This window comes from Corvus kubaryi, unplaced genomic scaffold, assembly GCF_017639235.1.
Source record: "Corvus kubaryi isolate FWS band 111438036 unplaced genomic scaffold, C.kubaryi_AGA036_p1.0 37385, whole genome shotgun sequence".
NCBI lineage: Eukaryota > Metazoa > Chordata > Aves > Passeriformes > Corvidae > Corvus > Corvus kubaryi.
Window position 1 is genome coordinate 16,178,388 of NW_024581127.1, and position 27,889 is coordinate 16,206,276.

The 27,889-nt window shown below is 37.7% G+C and overlaps 2 protein-coding genes across 11 annotated transcripts in view; both read right to left on the bottom strand.

Moving 5' to 3' along the window:
* Window positions 1-118, bottom strand: part of RRM2B (ribonucleotide reductase regulatory TP53 inducible subunit M2B) — a 21,099-nt gene extending 20,981 nt beyond the window's left edge. The window contains exon 1 of the mRNA XM_042036112.1: window positions 1-118. Within this exon, the coding sequence (XP_041892046.1) occupies window positions 1-103 (103 nt within the window). The 5' untranslated portion in view covers window positions 104-118.
* A 5,729-nt stretch (window positions 119-5,847) lies between these two features.
* UBR5 (ubiquitin protein ligase E3 component n-recognin 5) overlaps window positions 5,848-27,889 on the bottom strand; it is an 81,368-nt gene continuing 59,326 nt past the window's right edge. For 8 of the 10 annotated variants that reach the window (XM_042036108.1, XM_042036109.1, XM_042036107.1 and 5 more), the window contains 30 exons: window positions 27,736-27,854; window positions 27,524-27,650; window positions 27,295-27,424; window positions 26,909-27,069; window positions 26,146-26,385; window positions 25,870-25,993; window positions 25,442-25,553; window positions 24,288-24,419; window positions 23,418-23,675; window positions 22,807-23,075; window positions 20,540-20,751; window positions 19,946-20,176; window positions 18,098-18,171; window positions 17,339-17,511; window positions 17,126-17,239; window positions 16,361-16,581; window positions 15,601-15,721; window positions 15,396-15,494; window positions 14,880-15,123; window positions 14,173-14,284; window positions 13,503-13,647; window positions 13,085-13,215; window positions 12,133-12,193; window positions 11,665-11,840; window positions 11,217-11,301; window positions 10,137-10,292; window positions 9,644-9,757; window positions 8,244-8,388; window positions 7,567-7,652; window positions 5,848-6,468 (listed from right to left, as the gene is read on the bottom strand). In XM_042036108.1, the coding sequence (XP_041892042.1) occupies window positions 6,256-6,468; window positions 7,567-7,652; window positions 8,244-8,388; window positions 9,644-9,757; window positions 10,137-10,292; window positions 11,217-11,301; window positions 11,665-11,840; window positions 12,133-12,193; window positions 13,085-13,215; window positions 13,503-13,647; window positions 14,173-14,284; window positions 14,880-15,123; window positions 15,396-15,494; window positions 15,601-15,721; window positions 16,361-16,581; window positions 17,126-17,239; window positions 17,339-17,511; window positions 18,098-18,171; window positions 19,946-20,176; window positions 20,540-20,751; window positions 22,807-23,075; window positions 23,418-23,675; window positions 24,288-24,419; window positions 25,442-25,553; window positions 25,870-25,993; window positions 26,146-26,385; window positions 26,909-27,069; window positions 27,295-27,424; window positions 27,524-27,650; window positions 27,736-27,854 (4,585 nt within the window). In that variant the 3' untranslated portion in view covers window positions 5,848-6,255. The other 2 variants (XM_042036103.1, XM_042036111.1) reach the window with 2 other exon arrangements.

Sequence of the window (27,889 nt, forward strand, 5' to 3'; positions counted from 1 at the left end):
CCGGGCCCGCCGCCTCCTGCAGCGCCGCCGGCCCCCGGCGCTCGCCCATGGCCGGCGGGACTGCACCGCGAGGGGGGCCGGCGGAGGAAGGGGGAACGGCCATGGCCAAGGCCGCTCCTCCCCCGGGGAGGACTCAGTAATTGCATAACAAACACAGAGTTGGTTGCAGCGCTTGGAGGCGCTCGCCAAGGGTTTGCCAGTGAATGCACGAGTGGTGCGTGTTTCGCTCCCTGCTTGCAAGCAGAGAGAGCTTCAAAAGATTCGGGTGTCGCCTTTCCAAAAAGGTAACTTTCGGTGTTGCTTTAAGAATTCGTATGCCCTTGAGAATTTTGGGTTTGTTTTTTTTTAAAGGGCACCCGTCTGCCACAGTGGCTGAGACCTCCCCTCTCTCCACTCCCCAGCATGGGAAGGGGAGTCAGGCCAGCTGGGCTCCTCGGGGCTGTATCTGTTTCCTGCGGCTTTTTTATGCCTTGTGAGAGACGCTCAAGCCTCACCAGGGCAGGGAGTAAGACAAGTTCAGCGGTGAGATCTGTGCAGCACGGCTGACTAAGCACAAGAACAGCTTTGGTTTTGTTACACCGAGTTTTCTGGGGAGCAGAAACAGGTGCCTGGGCAGCAAGTTACTGAAAAGCACAGCAGGAACACACAAACAGTAAATGAGAAAAGGTGGTTTCACACTAACATCTGCTGTTACTGGAGTACTCTTCTTTCCGAGACATCCTTGAAGTTTTATTTCCCAGAGATACCTATACAAACTGCTTATTCTTCACGTCCAACAACAGCTCCACTTGTATGGTGTGTACGGACTACCACAGATTCCAGCTTTTTGTCCAGAGCAATTGAAAGGAACACGGATTGATGTAGAACAAACCCAACTGGCCCATTTACAGACAAATTCTATTGGTGTGTGTAATACAGAGTGTGCTGGTGGCTTAAGGGGGAGATGCACGAGTTTCTGGGCCAAAACCAACAAGCAGCAGACTATTTGTATTAAATGACATCGACTTGCCTATTAGTTGTCTGATTGTCGTGGCTGGTGTTTCAGAGTTCCCTAAAATAAGGAAAAACCCTGTCCTGACAGGGATTAAGACCTATCATAAATTAATATACTTAGCAATAGAAATCGTTCAAGTATTTGGAGGTAACTTCTTAAACACCTGTCCTTTTACCAATGCACAGCAAATGACTACTTACGTGGTGCCTAAAGATGCACATAAAAAAGAAAAATATTGGAAAGGAAATGTACCTCAAGGATTAACCAAACATCAGGTGGCTGTTCTTGCACCTCCACAAAAATCTGCCAACTTCTGTTAGCTTTGTTTTATAAAAATTAAATCATGTACACAACACTGAAATACAGACAAGCACATACAAATTAAATAGAGCATTATGCGCAATTTTGCAAGATTTCAGATTACTCAGGTGTACCTACAATGTTGTATTTAAAACAAGCTCCCTAACAGGTGGTGGAAGCTGTATTCCTCCCTTAGTTCCTCACTGCCATGGCAGCTGTCCTGCTCTGGCAAATACAGTCATCACTGCTTTAACTGTAATACCTCTTTTCTCCCTCCCCCAAAAGGTGTTACTTTTTTGGGGAATACTTATGAGCCATTTAAAAAGGCAGCTAAGTCTAATTTTGTATATGAAAGTGCCATTTCAAGTAAATTGAAGGATTTTCATTTATAAATTAAAAGTGAAATCTGCTTTTCAGCTTCGCACTGTTCACTGTCGGAAAATCAATTAGTGAATCATTTCAGTATGTCTAAAGCCTAAAATTTCCTTAAGTCTCCTTGCAGTCTCCTTGCTGAGAAACCTCATCATAAGTTGTGGCAAGAATCTATTTTCCAGTAGGTTTACGTGACTTCAGTATTCAAGCATATGCATTTGTGTAAGCTGCCATTGCCATTGGACAAAGGGACACTGAAGAGTTTTACCATTATGGAAAAGTTCTGAAACACCTGGGAGCAACCAAGTGCCTCTTGTTACACTGAATAGTCTATTACTATAATAGTAGTTTGTGGTGGTAATAGACAAAAAATACCTTTATATTAAGCCATTGACAAAGGGGGGAAAATAGTCTCTCACAGGACTGTGTTTCAAGCGAGACATGAAGTTACCCTCTTAGACAACTCCACAAAAAATCATTTAAAAATATTAAAAAAAATTAAAAGCCCTCCATGCTTCTCAATTCATCAGCAAATCTGAAAGAGCTGCAAATGAAAGCCATAAAAGCAATTTCCAACTAGCAAAGGACCCATTAGAGCTCCTGATAATGCCAGAAGTCCTGATGGGTAACAACTGCACTGTGATGGAGGCCAGCTTCCAGTTGTGAAGCCTGTTCATGTCCTCCTAACAGAGATCATGTGGAAACTTCCAGCACTGTGAGTTCAAGGTAGTCACTGAAGCTTCCACATGACCCATTCACCTACACATTTCAATGTGTGGACATTCATTCTACCTCAGAATAAGCTAACACCACACGTACTGAAATCCAGTTAATCTGGATTTGCATTATTTTCTATTTGATTTTAGCAGAGCTGTTACTAAATACACAAACTGAGGAGTTCAAACAAAGGTCAAATCCTACACAGCGTGAAAAGAGGAAGGGAATCAGAGCTACTGAGCAAGGTATCCATAGTTTGCCTTACAGAGAAGAAGCCAGAGAAATCCAAGTGTCAGTGAAGCAAAGAGCATGGACACAGAAGCAGCTCGGAAAAGGCATTTACAGATGCACAGAGAGACAGGATCCACAGGCTATGGGACACTATAAAAAGGGAGTTAGGGCAGTTAGCACAGGAAGGAGGAGGTAAATACAAACCTAGTGAACAATCTTTCATGTGGCGTTAAGGGTGACCAGGAGCTGTGCTGAATTCTGGCTCTCCCCGAGAAGCAACCACATCGGAGATGGTTGGTGGTGACTGGGGAACTTCTCCCACCTGCACTCCAACTACCATGGAGAGGTGCAGCCCTGCTCCTGACACACCTCTCTTCCGATGCAGGGAAGTACACTTTTGAAAAACAGCAGGTCTGTATGATTTGCACAATTGCATACAAAGCAAAATGCAAAGAGTTGAGGAAAATTTCCTTTCCTCTGCCTCCCTGAATGCTGCTGGGCAAGGGTTTTGGTTTGGATTCACAAGTTTGCCAGTTTACGGCTTTACCACTGCTTGTTATCTAGTGACCAAATCACTAACTTGCAGGAAAGAAAACTCACTTCAAACCACACAGGTGGGAAAGACCACTTGATGACAAGTCCATAGAATTATTCACTCCTGGAAAATTATCAAAGCCGGAGCAAGTGATTTTCCTTGTGTTGGATACAGTTAGCTAAGTAACAGAAACCAAAGCCAAGAATTAGTCATGGAAATTAGCACTAAAGTATCAGTTTTCCCTGGATTCAGATTAGGACCTACTCTAGAAGTTGGTGATAACATTTTATTAGTAGCTACGTTTATCTCCTCTTTCAGCAATGGTGAACAGCTAAGGATTTAGACTATTTTAAAAGTGTAAACATTGCAGAATTTTCCTTTAACTAGTTTTTCTACCACATTTTAAGTGAACTAACAGAAGGGCTTAAGTCAAAGGGAGAGGAGGTGTATGATTTTAATAAACATTTTTCTTATTAAAATCTTGATATAGTTTAAATATACCATACAGAGGAAAAAAAGCTATTTATAAAGCTACATACATATTTCAAGTCAATGACGACAGCATATACCATTCTAAATTCCCTCTCTGCTTATCAGAATGCCTTGTGTGTGTATATATGGTGAGCTACTGTGCTATCTGCATAACTTTTGTCTAGCTATACATTACAGGACTTAAAAAATGTTTAAGCTATATACAGAAATATATATACATATAACATATATTTATATGTTATACATACACATACACTTATATACATATACACACAATACATATATATACACAGTACTTTACATGTATATATGGCCTTTCATCCAAGGGCCTTGGATACTTCTTAGTACATCAAGCCTCACAAAGCTTTGTGAGGGAGGGACCTTTATTTTACAGACTGGAGATTTGATGCCTATTCTAAACAGTTTCTTTTGTTGCTTTCTACTAACTTTACACATTTCAGTTAGAGGCAGTTTTGGCAGTGGGAATGATCACAGCAGTTTGATATCCAGGCATAAGGCAGATGTTGCTTTGTACCTTTGTAACTTACCCTCCTTAGTATAAGAGAACAGCCATACCAGCATGAATTTTCTCTATACTAATATGCCCTTACCTAGATTTGTGAGGCTGTACTGCTTTTTATTGTTTAGCATAGTAAAATCTAATACAGTTTTGAACTTAAGATACACTGGAGGTCACAACAAGAAATCTAGAACAGACCCCAATCCTCGTACACTGAAACTATCCTTTTCTAGGATAATAGATTTAGAGGAAGTATTAGCACATGCAGAAGTAATTCTACATCTATTTATTTATCTGCAGTTTAACTACACAAGCCTGGAACAGTCTGCCTTATTTAGAAAACAGGATTTTCTGCATCAATTTGGCAACTGGTTATCAGAATTTGTGGTATCAACTGTACTCCATACCTCTAGCAACTAAATAAATTATGAAAACAGGCTTTTTTGAAAATCAGATGTAGGTAACTTCTGCTCATCCTCAAACTAGCTGACAGAAAGGAAAACCCAATGGAACTCTGGCAAAGGAGAGTTCCACTGGGATTTTGATGGAACATTACTTCAGCTCATCCATCATTCAACAATGAAAGGGAGAAAAAAAAAAACTAACATGGACTAATAGGGTTGGGGAAGCAAGAAAGAAGGAAAACATCACCACCACAAAAACTCTTATCCCTCGATACTGCCATCTGCTAAGCTTTCAGGAATTTATTTTGACACAGAAACAGTATCTCCTTTCTTTATTAATCAATTTCTAACTCACAAAAATCTCTCAAGCCTTAGGGAAAAGAAGTCCTGGATTATAGTCAAAGACTGCCCTCCCCAAAAGCAACCAACCACTTCAAAAGTGAACATAGAATAGAACTGACTACAATGAAGTTTGAGAATTTTATTCTAACCTAATTGCCTTGAGATTTTTCAGAACAAGCCACTTTTCCTTCAAACCAATTCTATAAAAAGGAGGGGTTGCCTGGCCCATTTCTTTCAGGATTCTCTGCTAACTGTAAAATGTGGACTAAATATCTTCTGCATGTCAATTTTTCAGTTACAAAATTCAGATTTTTAATGAACAACTATGTTTAGTGCATGCTGTTAGCTAAAGTATAAATGGCTAAATAAATAAAAACTATTGTTTCTTCAGTATGACTTGGTATTTTGTCTGTAATTTCTTTATTAAAAAACTGTAACAAGATACTTAAAAAAAGGCTAGATACAAAAGAAGTTAAGCAGCTCACGAACATTAAAGTTTTCCAAAAAATGTATCTTCAATAATCATGATCTTATAAACATTTTACAGTTACCAGAAAGTGCCCAGGCTGAGTTTACATAGTTAGATAATGTAGTACAAGTGTTGGGTTAGAACGGGTAGTGGAACAATCTCCTGACTGTCTGTTCACTGTAACAAGGATACAAAAATGTTGATTGTGAACTATGAAATACTGTGCATTGGCCTCATCAAATATGTACAGGGAAAAAAAAAGCACTAAAGGTACAGATTACATGCAAAATATTAGTGATGGTATCTGATGTGCCAGAGTTCAATGCAATAGAACAAAAATTGCAATGAAAGTGGTTTCATAAGTGAACGATCCCAACTCCGGGATCTGAGCTGTCAGGAACTTTTTACAAGTTCAATATACATGATACACAACTGCAGCCAACCACAAATTAAACACCATTAAAAAAAAAGTTAAAAACACAGAACATACTTAATTTTTTATTTCGAAATTCCCTACTCCCTCTATACAAGAACCTTTGCTGAAACACTTTCCACAAAGGCAGCAGTGAATTTTCAGAACATTTTACATATTTTCCCTCAGCAAAAAGATAAATCACAGTGTAAATTATATTGTTCTGCTGTCATCTTTGGCTGGGGTTAGGCAAAGGAGTTATTGACTAGCAAACTGTTGCAATCACATATTGCTAGTGCTCCTTAGGCCTTTACATTACAGATTTAGTACAGGAATGTTTGCATTTAAATCTTTGAAGTACCACCAGGGGTATGACAGCATTAACTTTCATAAACTTTTATAGACAAATGGAAAAATCTACAAAACTTAGCTAGTAATATTACACAGCAATACACACTTTTTATACTCTACACAAAACCAAAATTCTTGGTCTTAATGGCGAGTAACAATTTTTGTTTCAAAATCTGCTTAGAGGAATAGAGTGGGACATAAAGGCGAGAAATGCAAGTGTTTGCTGTAGGAAGATGTTGGTCATCTGGTGGCCTTATTGTGATGGATGGCATAGGCTGGAATCCCTCCTCACTGGCGGGCAATGATGGACTTGAGGTCCAAAAGTAAACCTGAAAAAATAAGGCAGCATATAAAATTATGATTTACAAGGCTGTAGAGATTCCTACTGCCTACAAAATGTAGGGATAGGTTAAATAAGAACTGCACAGTCACACAAGTTTGATCACACTATGTTCTCTTCAATATGCCAGCTAAACTCCACAGTCATGCTACTTGCTTCTGTAGTAGCTTCCTTCGCTTCCCTTCCTCAACTGCTCATTCATAAAACTGATAAAAGCAGCACTCAAAATTATCCTGTATCAACAAATCCTCAGTAAATGAATGTCCTCAAGTCCATCTGGGAAGGTGGTGACTGCCATCAATACAACTTGAATCAGGAATCTCTCACAAACCAGTTAGAGACTACAGAATGTAGTACTGGTACAGACAAAAGGCAGCAACAGAGTATTTCGTTTATTGTCTCAAGTGTGAAATACTAAGTCACCACCAAAGTGTAACCATAGATACTCCTTGAAAAATGTGCTCTAAGGTTTCCACTTTTCAGAGTACTCTTTGTTTCCTCTTAGTAGACTGTAAGGGAGAGAGAGTACCTTACAGAGTAGGAACTTAAACAGTTTGAAGAAGTGTACAACAAATACAGTTTACAGGTAAGTTTTTAAAGATTAAAACCCCTGAACAGCATCTTGTTTTTGCATGCTTCTCATCTGTTATTCCTGAAGGGCTTTGAAAAGGACATGGTATGATCACTGACATCTTTAAGAAAGGACACACATATTACCCTCAGGATACACAGAAGTCAGGTGAGTAGATGATCCACGAAGAGAATTCCACCTCAAAACCCTACCAGCCCACAGCACAGTTGAGTAACCACAGTTACTCATCTTAAGAGCAACTGTGCAGAGTAAAACTGTGCTTCTCTAAGAGACTTATGAACAAGGAGAAGGACACACCATGCTTACTTTCAGTTACAAGAAGGTCTAAGATTCACACCTGATGTTTCCAGAACTGACAGTCCTACCCAACCCTACTACCCTGCTCTGCTACCTTAACTCTTCACATAGTCTCTGCAGGTAGACACAGTTAAGAACAGTAATGACATCAGTTATTCCAATTCTTCTGCATGGTTCCAATGGGAATAGACAACTTACTAGGTCTTGTCTTTCTGTCATACTCATCTTCTCAACTATGGACCAAAACCAACGCTTGAACTGCAAAAGCTTCTCAGCATTTTCTCCTGTGTGAAATAAAAGGTATACAATTCAGCTGCTACACTGGACAATAACATTAAGAGATCTGTTTTACGTGTGCTGCAAGTTGGATCTCAGCTACAATCGCATTCATAAAGTCCTGATATTGGAGACTAATAATTTCAAAACTAATAGTTTTGAATGCAAGGCTAACACTGATGTAATTCAGTACCACTCCCATTCCTCCCTCCTTACCAAAAATCCTAACTGCACCTAAATGCAGTTTAAACATTATGCAAGAAGTATTAAATTTGCATCCATCACATTTATAGTTCTAAAGTTAGGTCACAATTTTCACAAGAAAGATATACTAACAATAATACAATCCTTGTATTTAACATCTAGTGACAGCAAAGTTGGAAAACATGCTTTCTCCACCCTCCCTTAACTGAAGGTAAATATTTTCAAAGCAATGTAAAAAAAAAAAGCCAAGTAGTAACTTTATTACAGCTTTCACTGGCTTATTAACTAATGCCAGATTTGAAGAGATAGTTTAAGTTTAATGCTGGTTAACTACTCCACACAGAACAGTGTTAAGTTATCCCTGCAACTCTGTTTATGAGTAAGTTATTTCGTACCTGATTCGTCATTGAAAGAGGTAAAGCTGATTAGCATTTGCACATTTACTTCACCACAGCCATTTACCAAAAGTCTGAAATCTTCTGCTGTCAAATCTTCTAATGAATTCTTTGGAAGTACATCCAGGAGCCCCTTCCTCATTGCCTTAAGTGAAAACCACAAAATGCACATTGTAACCCTGTAACTTTTAAGAATTATTTTAAACACACTACTGAAAAGTTTCATGTGAAATCCCCTTCAACTCAAGATTCATTATTCTCTGAGCTGTTCTTTTCTTTCAAAGCTTTATCATCTGAGATGCAAATCTTCTGAAACAAAGAACTGCACCAATTGTTAAACCCTACCTACTACAGCAAAAGAAAGCAGTAATGGTTTGAGCTAGTATTTCACCGGGACCAGAAGCACATGCAGTCAGTCTCTCATGCTAAAATGTTCAGGTATTTTGCGAAGCTGTGCTGAATCTGATGAGAATTTTAAAAAAATGCATCTTGCACATTACTTTTACTTTGCTTCCTCAGACACATGCCAACTCTGCTTCAATTATACACACACACACACATTCTATATAAATAAGTAATATCCTGAAAAGATTGGAAATTCCATATTCAGAATGGAATACTGTGAATCAATTTGCTTTAGAAAATTCCAAAATGAATACAAGTGTAAGGGGTTTCAACTCTTAAAATAAAAAAGAGTCAAACTATTAATATATGCAGACATGGAGATAAGTAGGTTAATTCCAGGAACATGTTCTTTCTGTGAGAATTTGGACCTCAGCTGCACAGAGGTAATCTGGTAATCTCACATGTGCAGCAGGAAACCACAATGAGCACAAGCAACGAAGTTTAGATGTAGCATCATATGACAGACTGGACCTTCAGTAACTGTCTACAAAAATATATTATTCCGTAAGTTTTATTTTACAAGGGCTTCAAAAAGAAAATAATTTTAAATATGGTTTTCTAGTCAATTTTTACATTTCTTGCCAGGCTGGTAGAAGCTGTTTTATAATTGATTTTTCCTTAGAACAAGGATGCAAACAAATCAAAGGTAATAAATTATTAGAACGAAGTACTGCCAAATACAAAGTCAAAGTTCCAAGAGGATTTGTGCTATTTGAGCTCAAGAAATGAACCATTTATATGGTTATATTTAACCAATGAGACCCACTATAAAAGAAATTATCTTTCATTCTATAAAATAAATTGCTCAAAGTACTTGGTCTTCAAAGTACTGCATAAACAGCTATACAATTACGAAAAAAATAGAAAATTAAATACTTTTAATGAAATTGTCAAGACTTCAAAAGAAACCTGATTAGCAATACCAAAATGAGGAAATTAATTAACTGACTGGAGTATTTTTTTTTCTTTTTAAAAACACTCCACTAAAGACTTACATGTAGAGGCTGTTCTGCTACTACCAACATTCGGTGTTCTGCATATTTCCGGACATACTCATATACGTTCTGAGGAGTGACTGGTATATTTACACCGTTGGAAATAAGTTCAACCTATGGCAAAGAAATAAAGAACATTTAAAAAGGGGAAGAAGAAAAGGGATAAAAAGGAAATGACATTGTTATAACCACCACAGTATGCTGCAGAGATTTATTGCTTAATATACCTCCAAAACCAAGCAAAATTTACCACTACGGGTGAGTTTTTAGAATTCCCTAGGATTGACTATGGTAGCCAGGCTCTATGGTAGGCTCTAGATCACTTTCAAGGAAAAAAAATGCAGGTTTCAATGCCTAAGAACACTGCATTGAATCCACGGAGAGTAAAATGTTTTATGTGCCATCTGAGAAGAGCACGGATTATGTGCACACTGCAACCTGCATCAGCTGCCAAACTCTGAAACTACAGAGCCACAGATTTAGCTGTGCTTACCTGCCCTCCACCCTCCTCCTTGCACAGGTCTATTGCAAAGGCTAAATCCATTGCTGCAAACACTGCATCAGCATCTGTACTCTGGGAAGCAAGGATAAGTTGCCGAAGGCTTTCATACATAACCGGATCGAAAAAAGCGAAGTCGTGCCAGTTCACCTGTAAAAAAGGACAGAATTTTGAAATGTAACAGATGTTTAAGAACACATTCAAAATTATGTGATCCGTGCCAAGTCTATGCACTAGCAACAAAGCATACAAACACATGGAAATAAATGCAGTTAAACTCCTACTTTCGGTCTGCTTTAGAAGGTACATTAGAATATTGGAAGGAATACATATTCAACAAGAAAAACTTGAAAAGAAGAATTAGAAGGCAATCACTCTTGGAAGACACCAGGGGATAGATAAAGGTCATTTCTGCCGTTAACACTTTTTCATTAAAGATTATACTGTGCTGGATAACTGATTATGTGATCAAAACTGAATTTAAGGAAAGACCAACAGTAACAAACCTTAGTTTAAGTTTGCTGCATCAGACAGAACTTAAAATGCCAGTGACTAATGTATCAGAAGTGCAATACATTATTCATTTTTACTGAGTCAGGGTAGCATTTTTGGTCTAAAGTTTAGGTAATTATTGCTCTGAATTAAATTATACCTACACCTATACCTAATTAATTAATGTAATTAATTTTAATTACAAATTAATTCTATGAGCTCTCTCAAATATCCACAAAAAAGCTTTTCTGTAAGCTAAGATACTATTGCCTAGCATTGTCTAATGATCTTTTCTGAGTCTCAGGAAGAGAAAAAGCAGAGACAGTATGTAGTTTCTGAAGGGAGTTGAAGGCTAACCTATTACAAATCATTACATCTTAGTAAAATACCTGACTTCTAGTACATCTACTCTGTTCAAAATCTAGGAAACTAAAAAATTGATAGTCCTCAACTTAAAGACATCCATACAGTTCCAGTGTCAACTTGGCTAGTTAATACATATGTGGTTAGGGAAAAAACCCCAGTTTTATAGATGAGATTTTAAGTAATTACAGGAAATTAAAATGTTTATGTTCAACTTACCTTTCTGCCAAGTAGAACTTTGATTACGTGTCTATTTAAAGTGATGGGACATAGTTCATTCTGCAACAAGCACAATCCTAGGATTCTGAAAATATATGTTTGGAGTTTGTTTTGGTACAGCAGAAATTACATCAGAGATCTTTTAGCAAACTCACATTAAGAGTTCCAATATTCTAATAATTAAGCTGGAGCTAGCTTTCCAACTTTATCGGTCACAAATGAAAATCAAGGACATACATAATTTTAAAAAACAGGATAAAAAATTAAAATTTAACAGGCAAAGAAACCTCAAGTTGACATATGCAAATTCCCACTATTTATGCTCAGGGTGAGAAACGGAGACCATAAAAAAGAAGGCTTTTCCAGCTTGGATCATCAGTACTCTCTCTGGTGTTACATATGATTGTCTTTTACATTTTTTCAGACTATAAAGTTAATGGTAGCATACCTGCCAATGTTTCGGAAACAATTCAGCCTTGCTTCTGTGTTTTTACCAGGTCTTGGTGTATAAAAACCTCGTTTTCCAGGTTGGTAGAAAAGTGGTGCATTATCATCCCCATCATCTGTATCATCTAATTCCATATCTACTACACTGCGGCTGGATCCATGTCGCTTTCTATTTTCCTGTTTTGGAAGTCAAAATAGCAATTAACACACTTAATTCTAGTTACTGACACACATCATCAACAAGCTACTTGCTACTAGACCCAAAGATTCAGGTTCCATTGGTTAAGAATTCCTGTGACATTTCCCAATAACATTTTATACTTTTGACTAATTACTGTTAACCCTTTTGAAAGAAAATAAAGGATTAAACAGAACTTTGTCTTGAACGATAAAGAAAGCTTCCAATTGCTTCTGGTTTTAAAATTAACTGATACAACTGAATCTTACATAAATTTTGTGCAACAGGTACCTGCACTTTATCTGAAGAGTCTAGCAATCCAAGATCCAATATACTGTCAGCACCATTCTCCCTTGAGAAGGGAATAAAAAGGCAAATTTAATTTCACAATCACGGACTCACAGAATGATAGAATGGTTTGGGTTAGAAAGGGACCTTGAAGAACATATAGTTCCAACCCGCTTGCTGTGGGCCGGGACACTTTCCTCTAGATCAAGTTGCTCAGAGCCCCATCCAACCTGGCCTTGAACACCTCCAAAGGATCTACAACTTCTCTGGATAATCTGTTCCAGTGCTTCACTATCCTCACAGGAAAGAGATTCTTCTTGTTATCTAATCTAAACCTACTCTCTTTCGGTTTGAAGCCATTCCCCGCTGAACTGTCACTACGTGCTCTTGTATTAATTCCCTCTCCATCTTTTCGTAGGTTTCTTTCAGGGACTTCAAGGTCACGATGAGGTCACCCATAAGCTTTCTCTTTTCCATGCTGAACAACCCCAATTCTCTCAGCCTTTCCTCATAAGACAGGTACTCCATTCCTCTGATCATCTTGGTGGCCTCCTCTGGACTTACTCCAGCAGGTCAATGTCCTTCCTGTGCTGGGGACCCCAGAGCTGGATGCAGCACTGCAGGTGGGGTCTCACCAGAGGGGCAGAATCCTCTCCCTCAACCTGCTGGCCACACTGTTTTTCATGCAGCCCAGAACACATCTGGCACATTGCCAGCTCATGTCCAGTTTCTCATCCAGCAGCACCCATCAAGTCCTTCTCAGCAGGGCTGCTCTCAATAAGGAACTGTCATATTCTGAAACCAGTCAGACAGATTAAACCAAAGCCAAAAAGTCACTTGTCCATAAAAAAAAATATCTAGACTATCAAGGAATAAGCTGCATGTATTGGAGTTAGATGTAGAACAGTACAAATGCTTTGGCCACAAAATCAGTTCTCACTTCCTGATACTTTACCTGCCATGTGCAATAATGAGTTCCATTGCTTCATCAACTCTTGCTCTAAGGGAATCTTCACTAGCTAGTAACAGAAGCAGCTGAGCAGGAGACAACTCCAACAACATTCCTGTGATTTTACTTGCAAATGCCTGGGGATAAAGGAGTGATAGGTTTTACTATTCTCCTCCAGTTCTCTCATTTTCAAATAGGTCTTATGAAAGTTTTGGTATTTTAAATAGAGAATGCATTACAAGATACCTCCTAAGCTAAACAACAAATTATAGAAACAAAATCTTAACAGAATTAGAAAGAAAATGAGTCTTACATGTTCAAATATTTTCAATTAGGTTTCAATTATTTCAATCATGGATAAGGAAATAAATGTTTACATTACAAGGTGACAAGAACAATCCTAAGTGTATGAGAGAAGTCTTACTGGTTGCATTGCTTGCACTCGAGGGTAGAGCCGTTCTCCAAGGGCTTGTCTGTGTGCTGGGAGAGGGTCAGGGTCATCGCTAGGATTTCCTTCCGATGCTGGTCTAAAAGGCCTTGTGTCAATGGACAATTGTCTTCTGAAGTCCCTTAAGATAATCAGAGCAGTTTGTTCTCATTTCAGAGGAAAAATGCAAAAATCCTCTGGAATATATCATTTGCACACAGATTCAGATTAGCATTAGCTTTACAGCTGGAATAGTAGTGTTGCTCATAGCTGCTTGGAGAGAATGCATCAGAAAGAGAGAATCAAAATGAACCAGAGATTTTATTATTACTCGTGTTTTGGATACAGCAGTCAGACCTATGCCACCAATGGGCATTGTTGTTTCTAAACCACCTCACAATTTTATTCTAGTACACAAATTCTTATTGTTCTAGCAAAAGAGACTGATGGCCTGTGGTTGAGACATAACCTATTAATGCTAAAGTAAGCATAATAATTCTTTAAAGAATTACAAGTAGAGACTGAATTTCAAGAAATTACCCTGCAAATTGCTCCTGAAAAAGACTCCTTTAACTGGAGGAAGTAAAAGTATCTTTCCTGACAATATCCAAGGCAATTACTCTTATTTGACAAAATATCTTCAACAAGTTAAAGATTTATCACTTACCTATCCCTATCTCTCCGAGAACCAGTTCGCAAGCCACTACTTCTCCGCATTTCTCTCTCTCGCTCCCTTTCCCGATCTCTCTCTCCCCTATTTCGCAATCTCTGCATCAGACCTGAAGGGCAAAAAACCTCATAAACTTAAACATCTTTATATTTCTCTCTTCTACGTAAGTTTCAGTGTAAGGAAGACTAACTTTTGGAAGAGCTTGAAAGACATCAATGAGACAGAACCACTTCACTTGAAGCAGTGGTTGGGTTCAGCCAAACTTAAGAAAGGACCTGAAGTGTTTGTACCAACTTAAAAATGACAAAATACTTTAAGAGTTTACATATACTTTCAAAAACATTAAAACGTGTTTGTGGCAAGTCAGATGGAGCAACCATATTAAAATGTATAAGCTCTTAACAGCTAAAATCTTGACAATTATTACCTACTGGAGAGAAGGACACTGAAAAAAAGCTGCACACATCTAAAGCAGACTCTTGTTGCAAGAAAAACAAGAGGTTCCTGTTTCTGAAAGTGTGGGGGGAGGGAAGAGCCATTTCCTTGCTCTAGAGAGCTAACACAGAATTTTTATGGATACTGGGCTGAGCTAACAAGATGTCTCTGGCAAAGTGCCAAGTATTTCTATGTTAAAAAAAAAAAAGAAAAAGCACCCAAGGTTTTTATGAATATTTTCTGTAGATTAACTGCTGTGCATCACTTACTTGTATGGGTACCCTTGTTGGCATTCTGAATACAATCTAGATTTGGCAGTTTCTCATTTGACAGAAAAGCCTGTGCAATAGCAGTATAAAAGCTTCGCGCTACACCGCTGCCTTCTCCAGGCTCATCCTTAAAAGTAACTTTCACTCTGTGTACAGCCATCGGAGTGGTAGCACACCTGCGACCAAAATGATTGTTGAGCTGCCTCATGGTCTGCTGAATTAGAAGATCTCTGTCTCGATCAACCTAGTAAAAAACACAAAAAAAGTTTTTTCTTTACCAATTATCATACTGAGAGACTTTCATTCTCACAACAAATTTCTGGACACTGCTGCACAGACTCAAAAAATATCAATTAGACTGGGAAAAACTACAGAGTAATTGAAACATAACTCACGAAGTATGATTTAAGACACCTACTTGCAGACTCTGAAATACAACTTCTCCTATCAAGTTACTTCAGTAATAATTAAACTTTTAATGAAAATTTATTCAGAAGATAAACTAACATTTTTTACCTCCAATGTTAAATCCCTTGATTGCTGGTTTCTAAGTTTTTCCATCTCCCTGCGGAATTTTGATTCCTTTACTTCAAAGCCACCTAATTCAGTCAAGATCTAAAAATAATAAAAAAAACCAAACACAAACCCCAAAATCAGAATCATCAGGGAGAGTCACAATTTAGTTGTAAGAGAAACGGTCCTTACACTGAGAAATACATACCGATCCAGGCTCTGCTCCAACATCTTCCATGAATACTCTACCGAACAACTCCAAAGAAAGGCGCCAACGTCCCAGCAACATGTCATGAGAAATAACCATGCCCATGAAGCTACACTGTGGCCTGACAGAAAGAAGAAAAAATGACAGATACATGAAATCAAGTTAAATTTCAGACACATTTTGTGTACTTTGGCTTTTTCTTACTCTCTGCCTTCAACTAAGTTTTTTGTTCCTGATAAACCATGACACAATACACTAAGTCTGTGGACAAAAGCACAAGAAGCTGCTTAGTTTCAGCTGAAACACAAGTCTTGCTTCCAAAGGGTAATTACTCCAAAAGCATGTAACTTTGCTGCTACATGGAACTCACTGTTACTCGTCTCCCTTCAATCAAGACCTTAATTTCTTTTTAAAAAGGTGTAATTTGAAGCGAGGGCAGTTCAGTCCCTAAAATTGCATGAAGTGTGGGCAGCACCACCACACATAGATGGCAAGTTGTCAGTTCTAATTGCTCAACTTGGCTACCCAGGACATCACAGTAGCTCTGCAGCAGAAGTCATGAAGTAAAGGAATTTGTCTACAGTTTGCACAGGCCTCTTTGAAGACTGTTCAACTATTCACTTTAGAAACTACTAATCACAAACTACAAATGCAAGCTAAATTAAGCTACCCATTCTAATTTAAAAAAGACTTTCCAGAGTCCCAAACAGCCATTTATCAGATCAGTAATATTTCAAAGAGTCATTTTTAACTCAGCTACCTGAAAGATGTGAGAGGTGGCCCTTCACTTTCTGTTAATCCTATCTCTGCCAACAAGCTGCTTTTCAGTTGTGCTGCAAGATCGTGAGCTGAAGGCCCTGGTTTTGAACTCTCAGATTCTTCTGTAGGCACATTTTGTTCTTCCCCTTCCTTCTTTTGCCGATTTTGCATGCTCATAACATTTTTTAAGTTGGCTGCATAAGACATTTTAGTTGGAAGAACCTAAAGGAGAAGTAAAATTTAATTGCACTTTCAAAGCAGCCTAGAAGGCTTTTTCAGCACATATATTCATAGAAGTATATTTTAAATCACATAAAAGTGAACACTGTTATTGACCTGTTAAAACACAGCAACCTCAATCATTTCAATAAATTAAAAAAAAAAATTCCCCACTATATGTCTGCATTTCATACGCTTGCCAATTAATGTTCAGTCTGAAGGCAAGTCAAATCTACTGGACTATAGGAAGATTTAATTCTTTTTAACAAAAATAATTATATAATTAGCATTCCAAAATTAACTCATTTAAAAAAGACTGCATTTAAAAAAATTACCTGAAAGGTGCTATAAATCAATAATCATAAAGTTTCTACATTAAGCATACTTTTCATAAAGATTTCGAGTTTTCACAGGCACTGGGCTTTTAAATTATCATTCTAAAAGCTATGTAAAATTCTCTCTGAAAACACTGAAGTGTCTTTTTAAGGAATGAAGGTTCTAGTTTAAATTACCATATTGTTTAAAATAATAAAAGCTTTACATTTACCTCAAGGCAGTTTCTATCCACTGTAACTTCCATTAAGCACTTCCCACTGTTGGCAGAAGATGAGTAGAGACCCTGACTGGGTCGGCCAAACAGATCTTCTTTGCGAGCATTTGGCTGAAAAGTAACAAAAGCGTTCTGGGTCAATAATATACTTCGGTGAGGAATGAAAAAGCAAACTGCAGTTTTCTTCCAAAACACCATCTCTGATGTCACCTGTAATAGATGTGGCTGGTCTGCCAAGGGGATGGCCTCTGCCAGAGGAACCTCAAAAGGATTGGGTGGAATGCAGCCGAGGAACGTCATAGAGTCTGACCGTCTGAAAAACGGATGGTTTTGGCCAGTCTCTGCTGGGAGGGTGTCATCATCTTTGTCATTGAGTGTAGCACCTAAACATGAGAGAAGATTTCACATCAGTTTTCTCAGTTATAAAAGCAAAGGACATAAAATGCCAAAAATTAGTATCCTTCCCTCTTAGCTATCTGACTAGAGGAGAATCTCTGCAAATTTAACTTCTACAGATGTTCATCCTTCTACATCTAAGGATGCTTCTGTAAATGCTGTATCTTTATTAGTTTGCTTAGTAATCACTTATTCTTTTTACTATACCTAGCTTTACTGAACAGGCACTCCTACACTGTATGTAGGAGTATACATACTATCATTTTCAGCACGATTTCATCAGATCAAAAAAATCAGTTCAACTCTGATTCAAATTTTAATGCAGAATGGTAAGGGCAGAAATGCTGTGGTTTAGTGAGAAAGGAGATGAAAAGATGGCCCTGAAATGAGAGGCAATGAAATAAGCAATGGCAGAAGAAACTTGATAAAGCAACAATGCTAAGAAAATCTTACCAAAATCCAACTTTACATATACAAGTAGCAAAATTTATTCAAAGTCTCAGGTAGCTAAAGGAAAAAAGCACTAACAAAGTCTGGCATTTTGGTACGCTATGTCAATTTTTGTATACTAACTTTGATTGGTATCATCATCATTTTCATGTTCTGAATCTTCGTTGTCAAGACCCAGTTCCAAAAGCTCCCGAGTCCTTAATAAAAGAAAAAACAAAACAACAACAAAAGAAAAGAAAAGAAAAAAGAGTCAATCATCTTGAAGACATTATTACGCAAAACATCTACATGTGTAGCATAATCCGGAGTGTACTTAAGAGTTATACATAAAAAAACCAAACTCACTCTAAAACTGAAGCACCGTAGAGAACTTCTCATTACATACTCACTACATCACACACAGTTACCCTTGGAGCCATTTGGCCACCTACCAATTTTGATCTTAAAAGTTACAGATTTAGGCAGGGATGGGTATGCTTGGTTTTAAACACTATATAAATATAAAAATTTTAGGAACCCTGCATTAGTGGAAGAAATATGCAAGCGAATGCTATTCCAAAATTTAAAAATAATCTCATGATGACATTTCAGAAGGTAAGTCTGCGAGCTGCACTTAGAAAACTTGATTTCCCTGTGTTATAAAAAGGGTCAAGAACTTTGATTAGTATTCATTTCTGGCAGTTTATGTATTGTGAAATGTGTTCTGCAACTAGATGAAGACTGATAAAAGTTCATTTCACTCAGACTACTAATATGTCATCTAACACAAGCAACTGTGTTTGAACCACTCACTTTTAATTGAAAAGGTCTAGGCCTTCATAGTTTTATAAGCATTTCATGCAAATTTAGCAATTCTTTGATGAATAGTTATTTGACAGATCTCAAGTGTGAATTTTTTGGGGGAAAAGCAGCTTCTGGAAGTACGTTACTGCCTGGAAAGGGTTAAAGCTGTGGCTATAACTACTCAAGTCAGACAGTACAAAAACTTGATTACTGTACTATATTCATTCTTATTTGTGAGGAAACTACTGTTGATAACATTGCCCTCTGGTACACTTTTGAAGTCCTAACAAACCTTATGTTACCAAGATAAATAGAACATAGTATTGCAACTAAAGTAGCAGTCCAATATATATCTAAAATATCTGTATCTCATATTTTACAGTTACTAAATTTGTAGAGAAAATCAAACTTTAAGTCTGAACTGCAGTATTGAAAATTAGGAGTAGAAAGGGGCAAAGATCTGCATTTAACTATCAACTAGGACTAGGACCCTAAAAACCTAGAAAGAAATGAGAACAGACAGTGTAGACTATCAACATGTGGACATTTCTATGATCATTAATTGCCATTTGAAATTTAAAAAAAAAGAAATCTTAAAACATCTTAAAAATTAATAAATGTACCTTGTAAAATGCTACAGTTAAAGTAGCAGTTTTTCAACTCAAGGACATTTTCATCTATTGATTTCCCTACTGTGCTTTAAATATCAGGTAAGTCTCAAATGCACAAAACCAAATGGAAAACAAAACCACAAAGCCCATTATATCAGACACTGACATTTTTTCCAGTGTCATCTATAACATGTTTGACAGATATCTAAGTAAGTTGTTATCATGTCAAATGTATGTGCCATGTCATTAGCTGAGAAATTGTCCTGAGTATGTCTTTTAGAGGCACTGCTGTGGAGTTAAAAATCCAACTCAAGTTTCAACAGTAAGGAAACATTTTACAGCAATCAGCATAAAAAGAAGTGAACAGTGTACTGCAACAGGCTTATCAAACACAGGTACATTATATACCATTATAGAAATTCTTTTTATAATATGTATGTTACTACACACCCCCCCACAGACATACAGATTAATTAATATATTTCTAGAAGTTATTGAGGAACAATGCCAATGACTGAAACAAAAGGGCTTATGCCACTTTTGCTTAAGTTCTGTTTCTGGGAGTCAACCTCAATACCTTTTCCTTTCCAGCTGAGGAGTATCCAATGTTGTCTGTTGATTCATTGCTTTAATCCAATAAATAAGGGCTTGAAAAACATATGCTACATGCTTTAGTGAGCAGACATCTAGAACAGGAAGAACATCCGAGTGCTCATCGTTGTGAGAACGCATCAAGGACAGTGCGTAGTTCAGGAAATCACCGCGTGCTGACATCATTCCCTGACGGGCACTGAGTAAAGTAGCACGTCTAGTGAAGGAAAAGGATTGAATACAGAGACATCAGGCATCACAGAACAACATATACTTTACGTATAAGCCTTATATTTGAAATTTGGATGTAAAATCTCAATGAACTCCACATAAAAATAGTGATTAGAAGCTACAAGCATAGAACAAGCAGTTCAGATGCAGTACATTGTGAACAGTTAATGCTCAAGATGACTCAAGTCTGTCAGAATAAACCAAATAGTAGCAACAACACAGGAAGCCAACTTAAAACAGTAACTACATTCCAGTGCTACAACATCAGATTCCTAAGATGTCTATAAATAAGGTTTGACTATAAAACCGATAATTCATAGTGCATGCAGTAATCAAACCATTTTCATACCTTCTTCCTTCAAGAGTTCTTAAGCTGGCTTCCTCACGAGCTGTCATTCTTTCCCTTCTAGCTGAGTTCTGAGAAGCATGGAGAGGATGATTTGGATGCCCAGGATCACCAGCAGACGATAATGCTGAACCATAACGCAGCTGAGCTTCAGTAGAGTCCATGATACTGACCATCCAATTCCAAGTAGGAATAAGCTTTTCTTCCACGTAATTCTATAGAAAATGAGATTTAATTAGTTTTACAAACAACAGAACTAGATTATGAGAATGAAATCCTAACATAAGCCTCCTCCACATGATTCCTTACAAAAAGGCTGTAAAACCATGTTCAAGAATGACCCATGATCGGTTTCTGAAAGCTCTGTTGAGACTGCTGATTTAGTACGGTGGCATGCAGCTCTCATCACTTAACACTTTGCTATCTATAAAGCATTCTCACTCTCTCGCTCTCTTCTGCGCATCTCTTCTACTCCTCCCCTTACAACCATTCAGTATCTCCCAGGTGTGCACAGCTTGGCAATTTTAGCTTAATTCCTGACTTTCTATAAACCTTAACAGCCCCCATCCTGCCAGATCTTTCACCATTCTTCACCCCTTGCAAATTACTCAGTGAAGACAACGAAGTTAAGACCTGCACAGAGAACTATGTCTGTATGCAAGTCTCACCTCCTGGTCTCATCTTTGGTTCCCCTGTTACCACTACTGGCTCTGCAGCCTCATTTTCTTGCCATCTGCTAACTCCATTGACTTCTTGGATTTTTTTATCCAACATCAGTCTGCTTTCTTCATTCCTCTACATTCTGGTCTTCAAAAACAAACATCCCTCACACTTCTGATGCACCAAACTAACACAATGCTGTCTCAACCCTGTTTCTGTGTCCAAACGAAACCTCCACTGTTCAGTTTTCACATGCTAATACAAACCTCTTGCTGCCTCAGCTGGACAGATCTCCTGTTCACTTTTCTAATTAAGAATCTCCCAAACAGAAAATTGTTTTAGCCTCCTCCATAATAAAACTACACTCTCTTATTTCTTTCCCTGTGTATTTACCCCAGTGTTTGATCCCAGAATATCTTTCTAACCTTCCTCTCCCAAATCAGAAGTCTTTTCCTTCCATCACACTGTGAAAACAGAGCCATACAAATACTGTGTGGCTCAATTACAAATAAATATATTGTCACCACGTTTTCACATCCCTACATAGCACTACTAACAGAAAACAGCATCCCTTGACTTCTTGCCTCCACAAAGCAGCTGTGTTATTCTTACAGCTGACTTCTGTACTAAATTCAGTATATATGATTTTACCCTATAAATTATGCCCAGGTGCAAGGTGATACATACTTTCTGAACACTCTGGAGTCCCTCCTGCCTTGACAGTCTCTGAAACTAATGTCTACACATGAAGGGGAAGACTGCTGTCTGACATGTATTTTCTCTACAGATGCATTTTACATATATTTTCAAAAATAAGACAGTCAAGAGCACTGTATAAAAAATATGTGCATAACATGGAAAGGATGACCATGTCCCTGAAGGAAGGGACAGAGAACAGTACATTTACCCGTACAAATCTTTTATCTCATTTAGTTATTTGGCCATTACTTTCTTCTTATACAGACTCAATAGTTCATGTCAAGTAGAATATGGCAATAGATCTCTAGCAGAAATAAGTCAATTCTGACTTAACTATTAATTACGTATCAGTCAGATACTGTTTAAACAAAATCAACTTAAGTTCCTTTTTTGAAAGAATGTATGTAAATGAAATACTACCAATTTAATGGACTAAGTAACCACAGTTACTTTAGCCCATGCTCTCTCTTTAACGCAAGAAGAGACTGATTGCGCTGGAACAGTTTAGACTGAAGAAACAAACTCAGGAGGATCTTACCAGTGTGTATAAATACCTGATAAAAAGAAACGAAATATACAAAGCCAGACTCTTCTAAGTGATACCCAGTGAATGGACAAGTGGCAATAGGTACAAATTGAAATACTTTGTAAGTCCCTTTAAACTCAAGGAAAACCCTCTTTTACTGTGAGAGCTGTCAAACACTTAACAGGTTGTTCAGAGCAGTTGTGGAACCTCCATCCTTGGAGACACTCAAAACCTAAGACAGTCCTGAGCAGCCTTCTCCTGTTGACCCTCAAAGAAATTTAGACTAGCCAATATGCAGAGACCACTTTCAACAATTCTGTAATTTTACCTAAAAAACACATTGTATTGAAATTATGTTTCTCTATGAAAATTTCCATGTTCTTACCTGCAAGTTAACTGCATCTTGGTAAGTCAGCTTCACTGCAGCTGGAATCTGGGAGTATACTAAGTGATTGTATTTGGGAATCAGACCCATCAGATCAGATATCTGCCGTATCACAATACTATATGCTCTTGCTAAGCTGCTTGCAGATGTTAAATAGCTGCTTGCATTGCTGGCTTCAAGAGCTGCAGCTGCTGCTGCAGCACTCGTACTGATGGTGCCACTCCGACGTAGGTTTGAGGGATCAATATAAATCAAGCCCGCTGAACTTGCTAAATATAAAAGAAGAGATGACATTAATGAACTCATTTAATCTTTGCTATGTGTTTGTGATTTGCTTGATACCAAGATGTTTTGCAGAAATAAACTTGTAAATATTACTGACATCACAACTGTAACTAGCAAATAGTTACTAACTACAACAAGCATACTCAGATCTTAACTGCAATGGATCTTTTCCTTTTTTTACATTCGAAACTAGAACTGGAACAGTCAAGGTAGGTGAGCAGCATGACAAAGATGCAAGATTTCATCCTTAAGAGAATAAACAAAAGCAGAGGAAGGAACAAGCCAGAGCTAGCTGGCATTTGTGCATGCAATTCACTCAGACTTGCCTGCTGGTGTTGACGTACTAGAGGGAGCTGTGCTGGTAGTTCTCTGATTTTGGGTATTCCGTACAGCCCATTGCATGGAACGGGGAGCCTGGGCAGCACCATTGGCATGGGAGCTATTTGTGGTTCGCTCCAGAGGCTCATCAAGCATGAAGGTCTCCTGCTCTATGTCATCACTCTGACTGCTGCTGCTATCAGAGTCACTGGAATCATTTGACTGAGAGTCATCTTCAGAAAAAAATGCTGGCACACTGCTAGCTCCTGTTGAGAAAAATCAGCAATAACTGACAGCTCCACACCTGTGCACATACACCTGTATCATGTCAGCACAGCAGACTTCTTCCAGGAGAAACTACACTGTACTAAAAAGGTTCAGGTACCACCATTGAAAATGTTCAATAAATTATCCACAGGTGTAATGAAAAAGCAGTATGATTACTTACACTTCAAAATATAAATTAAGAAGTAATCTGATTTAAAAATTCTTCACTGATTCTACCCCTAGGAAAAGAATTCTAAAAATTATGCTTCCAAATTGGGCAGTAAAGAAGTTGCTCTCAAAAACCTGTACCATGATTGCTCAGGTTTTGTGTACTGATTTAAACCATAAACCATTGTTTTAAACGTCTATGCTTAAGTGAGAACATTTCATTTCACTACACAAGAGTGCAAGGTAATCTCTAACACCTGCAGATGCTCCATAAGAGCAAAACATATAGGTCACATCTTAATGCATTTCCTTGTCCAAAAAGTCTGCCTCATACCTTACTATTAGAGCAAAGGAAAAACAGGAAATCTGGGGAAGGAGGAGCGTACTTACTCCCAGGATCTAAATTTAACCAGCTAGATTAAGCCCAAAAAGATGTGGTGTACCTGCTTCTGACCCAGCAGTAGCTGCAGTGACAACACTTCTGCGCCCACTGGCATTGTCCTGGTTACTGTGGTTACTCTCACTATCACTTTCTGTTTCAGCAGCAGCTAGCAAATCCAACTCCATATCACTGCCTGTAAAAACAATGGATAAAACATTTCATGTTTAAAAGACAAAATTAGAATTACTGTAGTGACTCGTAAGACACAAACAAACCCCAGACCCTCTTACTATAGCAGAAGTTAATGGATAAGCAGGGGGGATCATAAAAGCAATGCAGACACCCAACAACACCTGGAGCATGTTTTCTTATTTTCCAGCAATTAGCAACCTGCTCTCATTCTGCACTGTACATGTACATTCAACACACAGTGAAAATAAAGGCTTTCAGGATTCAGAATTAGTCATTCAAGCCAAAAGATTCCACAACTCTTCACACAGATATACTAGGACAATTTACCATATGCTGTTTCAACTAATATTTAAGGAATATTTGAAAACTTTAAAAAAATCTAATTAAATATACATGTTCTATTCCAGTTTTAAGCTTTAAGAATGAAACATTTGAATATTCAGCAAATCAGTAAACAGATTTACTGTACTGTAAATGGATTGACTGCAAACACAAAGCACAGTCAGAAAGAGAAGATAACTTTTTTTAAAATCATAGCTTTGGGCCATCTAATCCTAAACTAAGTAATATAAGACAAGTCATATTAATTTCAAACATTTTCACACAGAATTGATTAATTTTGTCTACAAAATATTGAACCATAATTTAGTACTTTGTGATTAGTTTGAGAACTAGCCTGCAAGGATTCAAACTGCTTTTGAGAACACATCTACCGTCAACAACATTTCACAGTAGCAAATAAAAAAGGTAAAATACATTGTTAACCAACAATATAATAACATCTGATACCTTTGGGACCTTAGTATTTTCTCCTCAACCAGATAAAGTTCATGTACTTGTCTACTACAAGTTATCTATAATTTTACACGTCCTTTCGTAAGATGAGCAGTCTGGAACCCTCGGATTCTCTCTACTCGTGCAAATCTCCCAAATCATTATCACTGGTGACTCCAAAGATGCTTTTCTTTTTGATGCATAATTTTCTCATTGAAGCAGTAAATGCAGGAGGTACGTTATACATACCATCCTCATCATGCTCATCATGCTGTCCTTCCGCTTCAGCATTTTCTTCACCATGTTCTTCCTGTTCATCATGATGGTCTTCTTCACCAGCCACCCCCTCAACCACCTCAACCTGGAAAGAGCATTGTAATATTATGCCAGACTCTCTTGTAGCTGTACGTCCCTGTACATGTTGTAGTGTTGTGGGAAAAAAAAAATCACATGCACAAATGAAACAGCCTTGAACATTAGATTTTAATGCTGTAAGGATAAAGGATAAAACTGACTACAAAACCTAGAATTAGTTTCCAAATACTGCTGAAAGACTCTCCAGCTCTCTAACAGAGCCCTACATAATAGCAGCTGTGTGCTGAAAGACTTTAAAACTTTTTAAATAGGGAGAAATATTTTAAATAGGAAGAAAAATAAGTACAAAAAAGAAAACTGACCTCTTCTACATCAGCTGACACAATATCATCTTGTTCTTCATCCCTGCCACGAACTGGTTGTGACTGGCTGATTCGTCTTTGCTGAGGATTCCTTATTATGTAGGATGACTGAGATTGACTAGAACTTAAAAGAAAAATATATAAAAATAAATCCTCAAAAAAAGTAGATTTGGAGCTCTGGATATCACTTAATGGAAAGCTAACAAAATCTCCAAAATAAAACCACCCTAAAGAAGTCTTTGAAAAGAACAGATAGTAAGCTTTAATAAGTTTTACCTGCTAGACTGGTCAGATGATGGTCTGGGCGGCAGAGGCTCCACAGAAAACAGTTCTTCACTACCCTGCATGGCATCTATACTAGTGCTGGCAAGGGTGAAGGGTGCTGTAGGACGTGCAATTCCCATCCTGACTGGAATAATTAGAGATTCTGCTACATTGCACAACTCTTCAACAGCATAGGGCAGTAACGCCTGGAATACACGCTTACATTTTCCAATTGGCTGTGGAATAAAATTGCTGGGGGAAAAATACAGAAAGATGAATGTCAAATACATCTTCTTTTTCCCCAAAAACTTCATGGCAATATTAATTGTCCTAATTTTTTTCTCAAAACATCATCTTTAACAAATACATGCGTTGTGTGTTTAGAATAATATGCAGCTATTCAAATCAGTGAAAAACATTTATCATTCAATAATTCAAGATTAAGGCTTGATATCTAAATCTACTACTGATGAATACCCATACACTGTAATTTTTTTATGTTAAAAAAATCCATTTCCAAAAACCCTAACACTGTAAACAGAAAGGTTCAGTATGAACATGTAAATTAACAAGCACTGCATTAAGAAGCTACATGACATACCAGCAACTATTGGGCAATCTCGAGATTTGCAGCTTTCCAAATCTGTCTACAGAACACAAAATAATTCAGATGTTTCTGCCTATTGTTGATTTTTATCAACTCATTTTATAAGAAAAAAAAAAATTTAACTAAGGAAAATAGCTACCACAATCAACACACATCTTCACCACTTACTTTTTCTTTTTGGAGGAAGCCATCTCCACACTAAGAATGACAAACACTCTTGCCACAGAACGCAGGAATCTCATTGTAACAGCAATGGCTTCTTCTCTGCGTCCTGGTGTATACTTGTTTTGTAATTCCTTTACCAGAGTACCCAGTAAAGTATCTAACAGCTGAAGAAAGAGGTCATTACAACCTATTAGTTGTATATAATTTTGAAGCATGAAACAAGAGAGATTAAGACTCAAAGGGAGATCACAGTCATAACCGTACAAATTCACAAAACCAAGATTAACTTGAAGTTAGTTTCAAATTGGTCTCCAAGCACATGGCCTGAGATACCTTACAATATCGTATCACTCAGAAAACCTATGTAAAACATGGCTAAGAGTGCTTACCAAAATGTCTGCTGTACATTTGACAATAAGGCAGTGTGTAAAACAGTCCAAGCGAATAGTTCCACTTTGCTGATTAAGGTAAACTTGCTCTTCAGGCAGAAGATGACCTATCCTACTGCTTGCACTAAGACTTGGAAAAAATAAAAATAAGGGAAATAAATTTATATCAGTCAGCAGGTCTCAAATATCAGATCAAACTTTATGTCGACAACTATTTGTAGATACACACGGGTCTTTATTTTCCTGGGAGCCAAACATGATCATGGACTTCAGGGCATTCCAGTCCTGTAAAACACGTTCCAGAGCTAGCTGGGCAAAACGAGGAGGTTCTAAATCATGATCAGGCATATCAGAATCTAAAAAGAAAAAAAAACCCACCAACATAAGAAAGAGGTACTGAAATGTGGAGTTTGCCATTTATTTCACTGAAACAGCTCTTACCTTCAGGATTTGCAGTTTTACGATTACGATCTTCCCTAATTCTAGGTGGTCTGTACTGGCAGTGTTCTACAGTTTGCCTGGCAACTGTCTGTACTAAAAACAATAGCAGATGTTCTCCCCTGTAATGAAAAAAATTGTTAGTGGAAATACAATA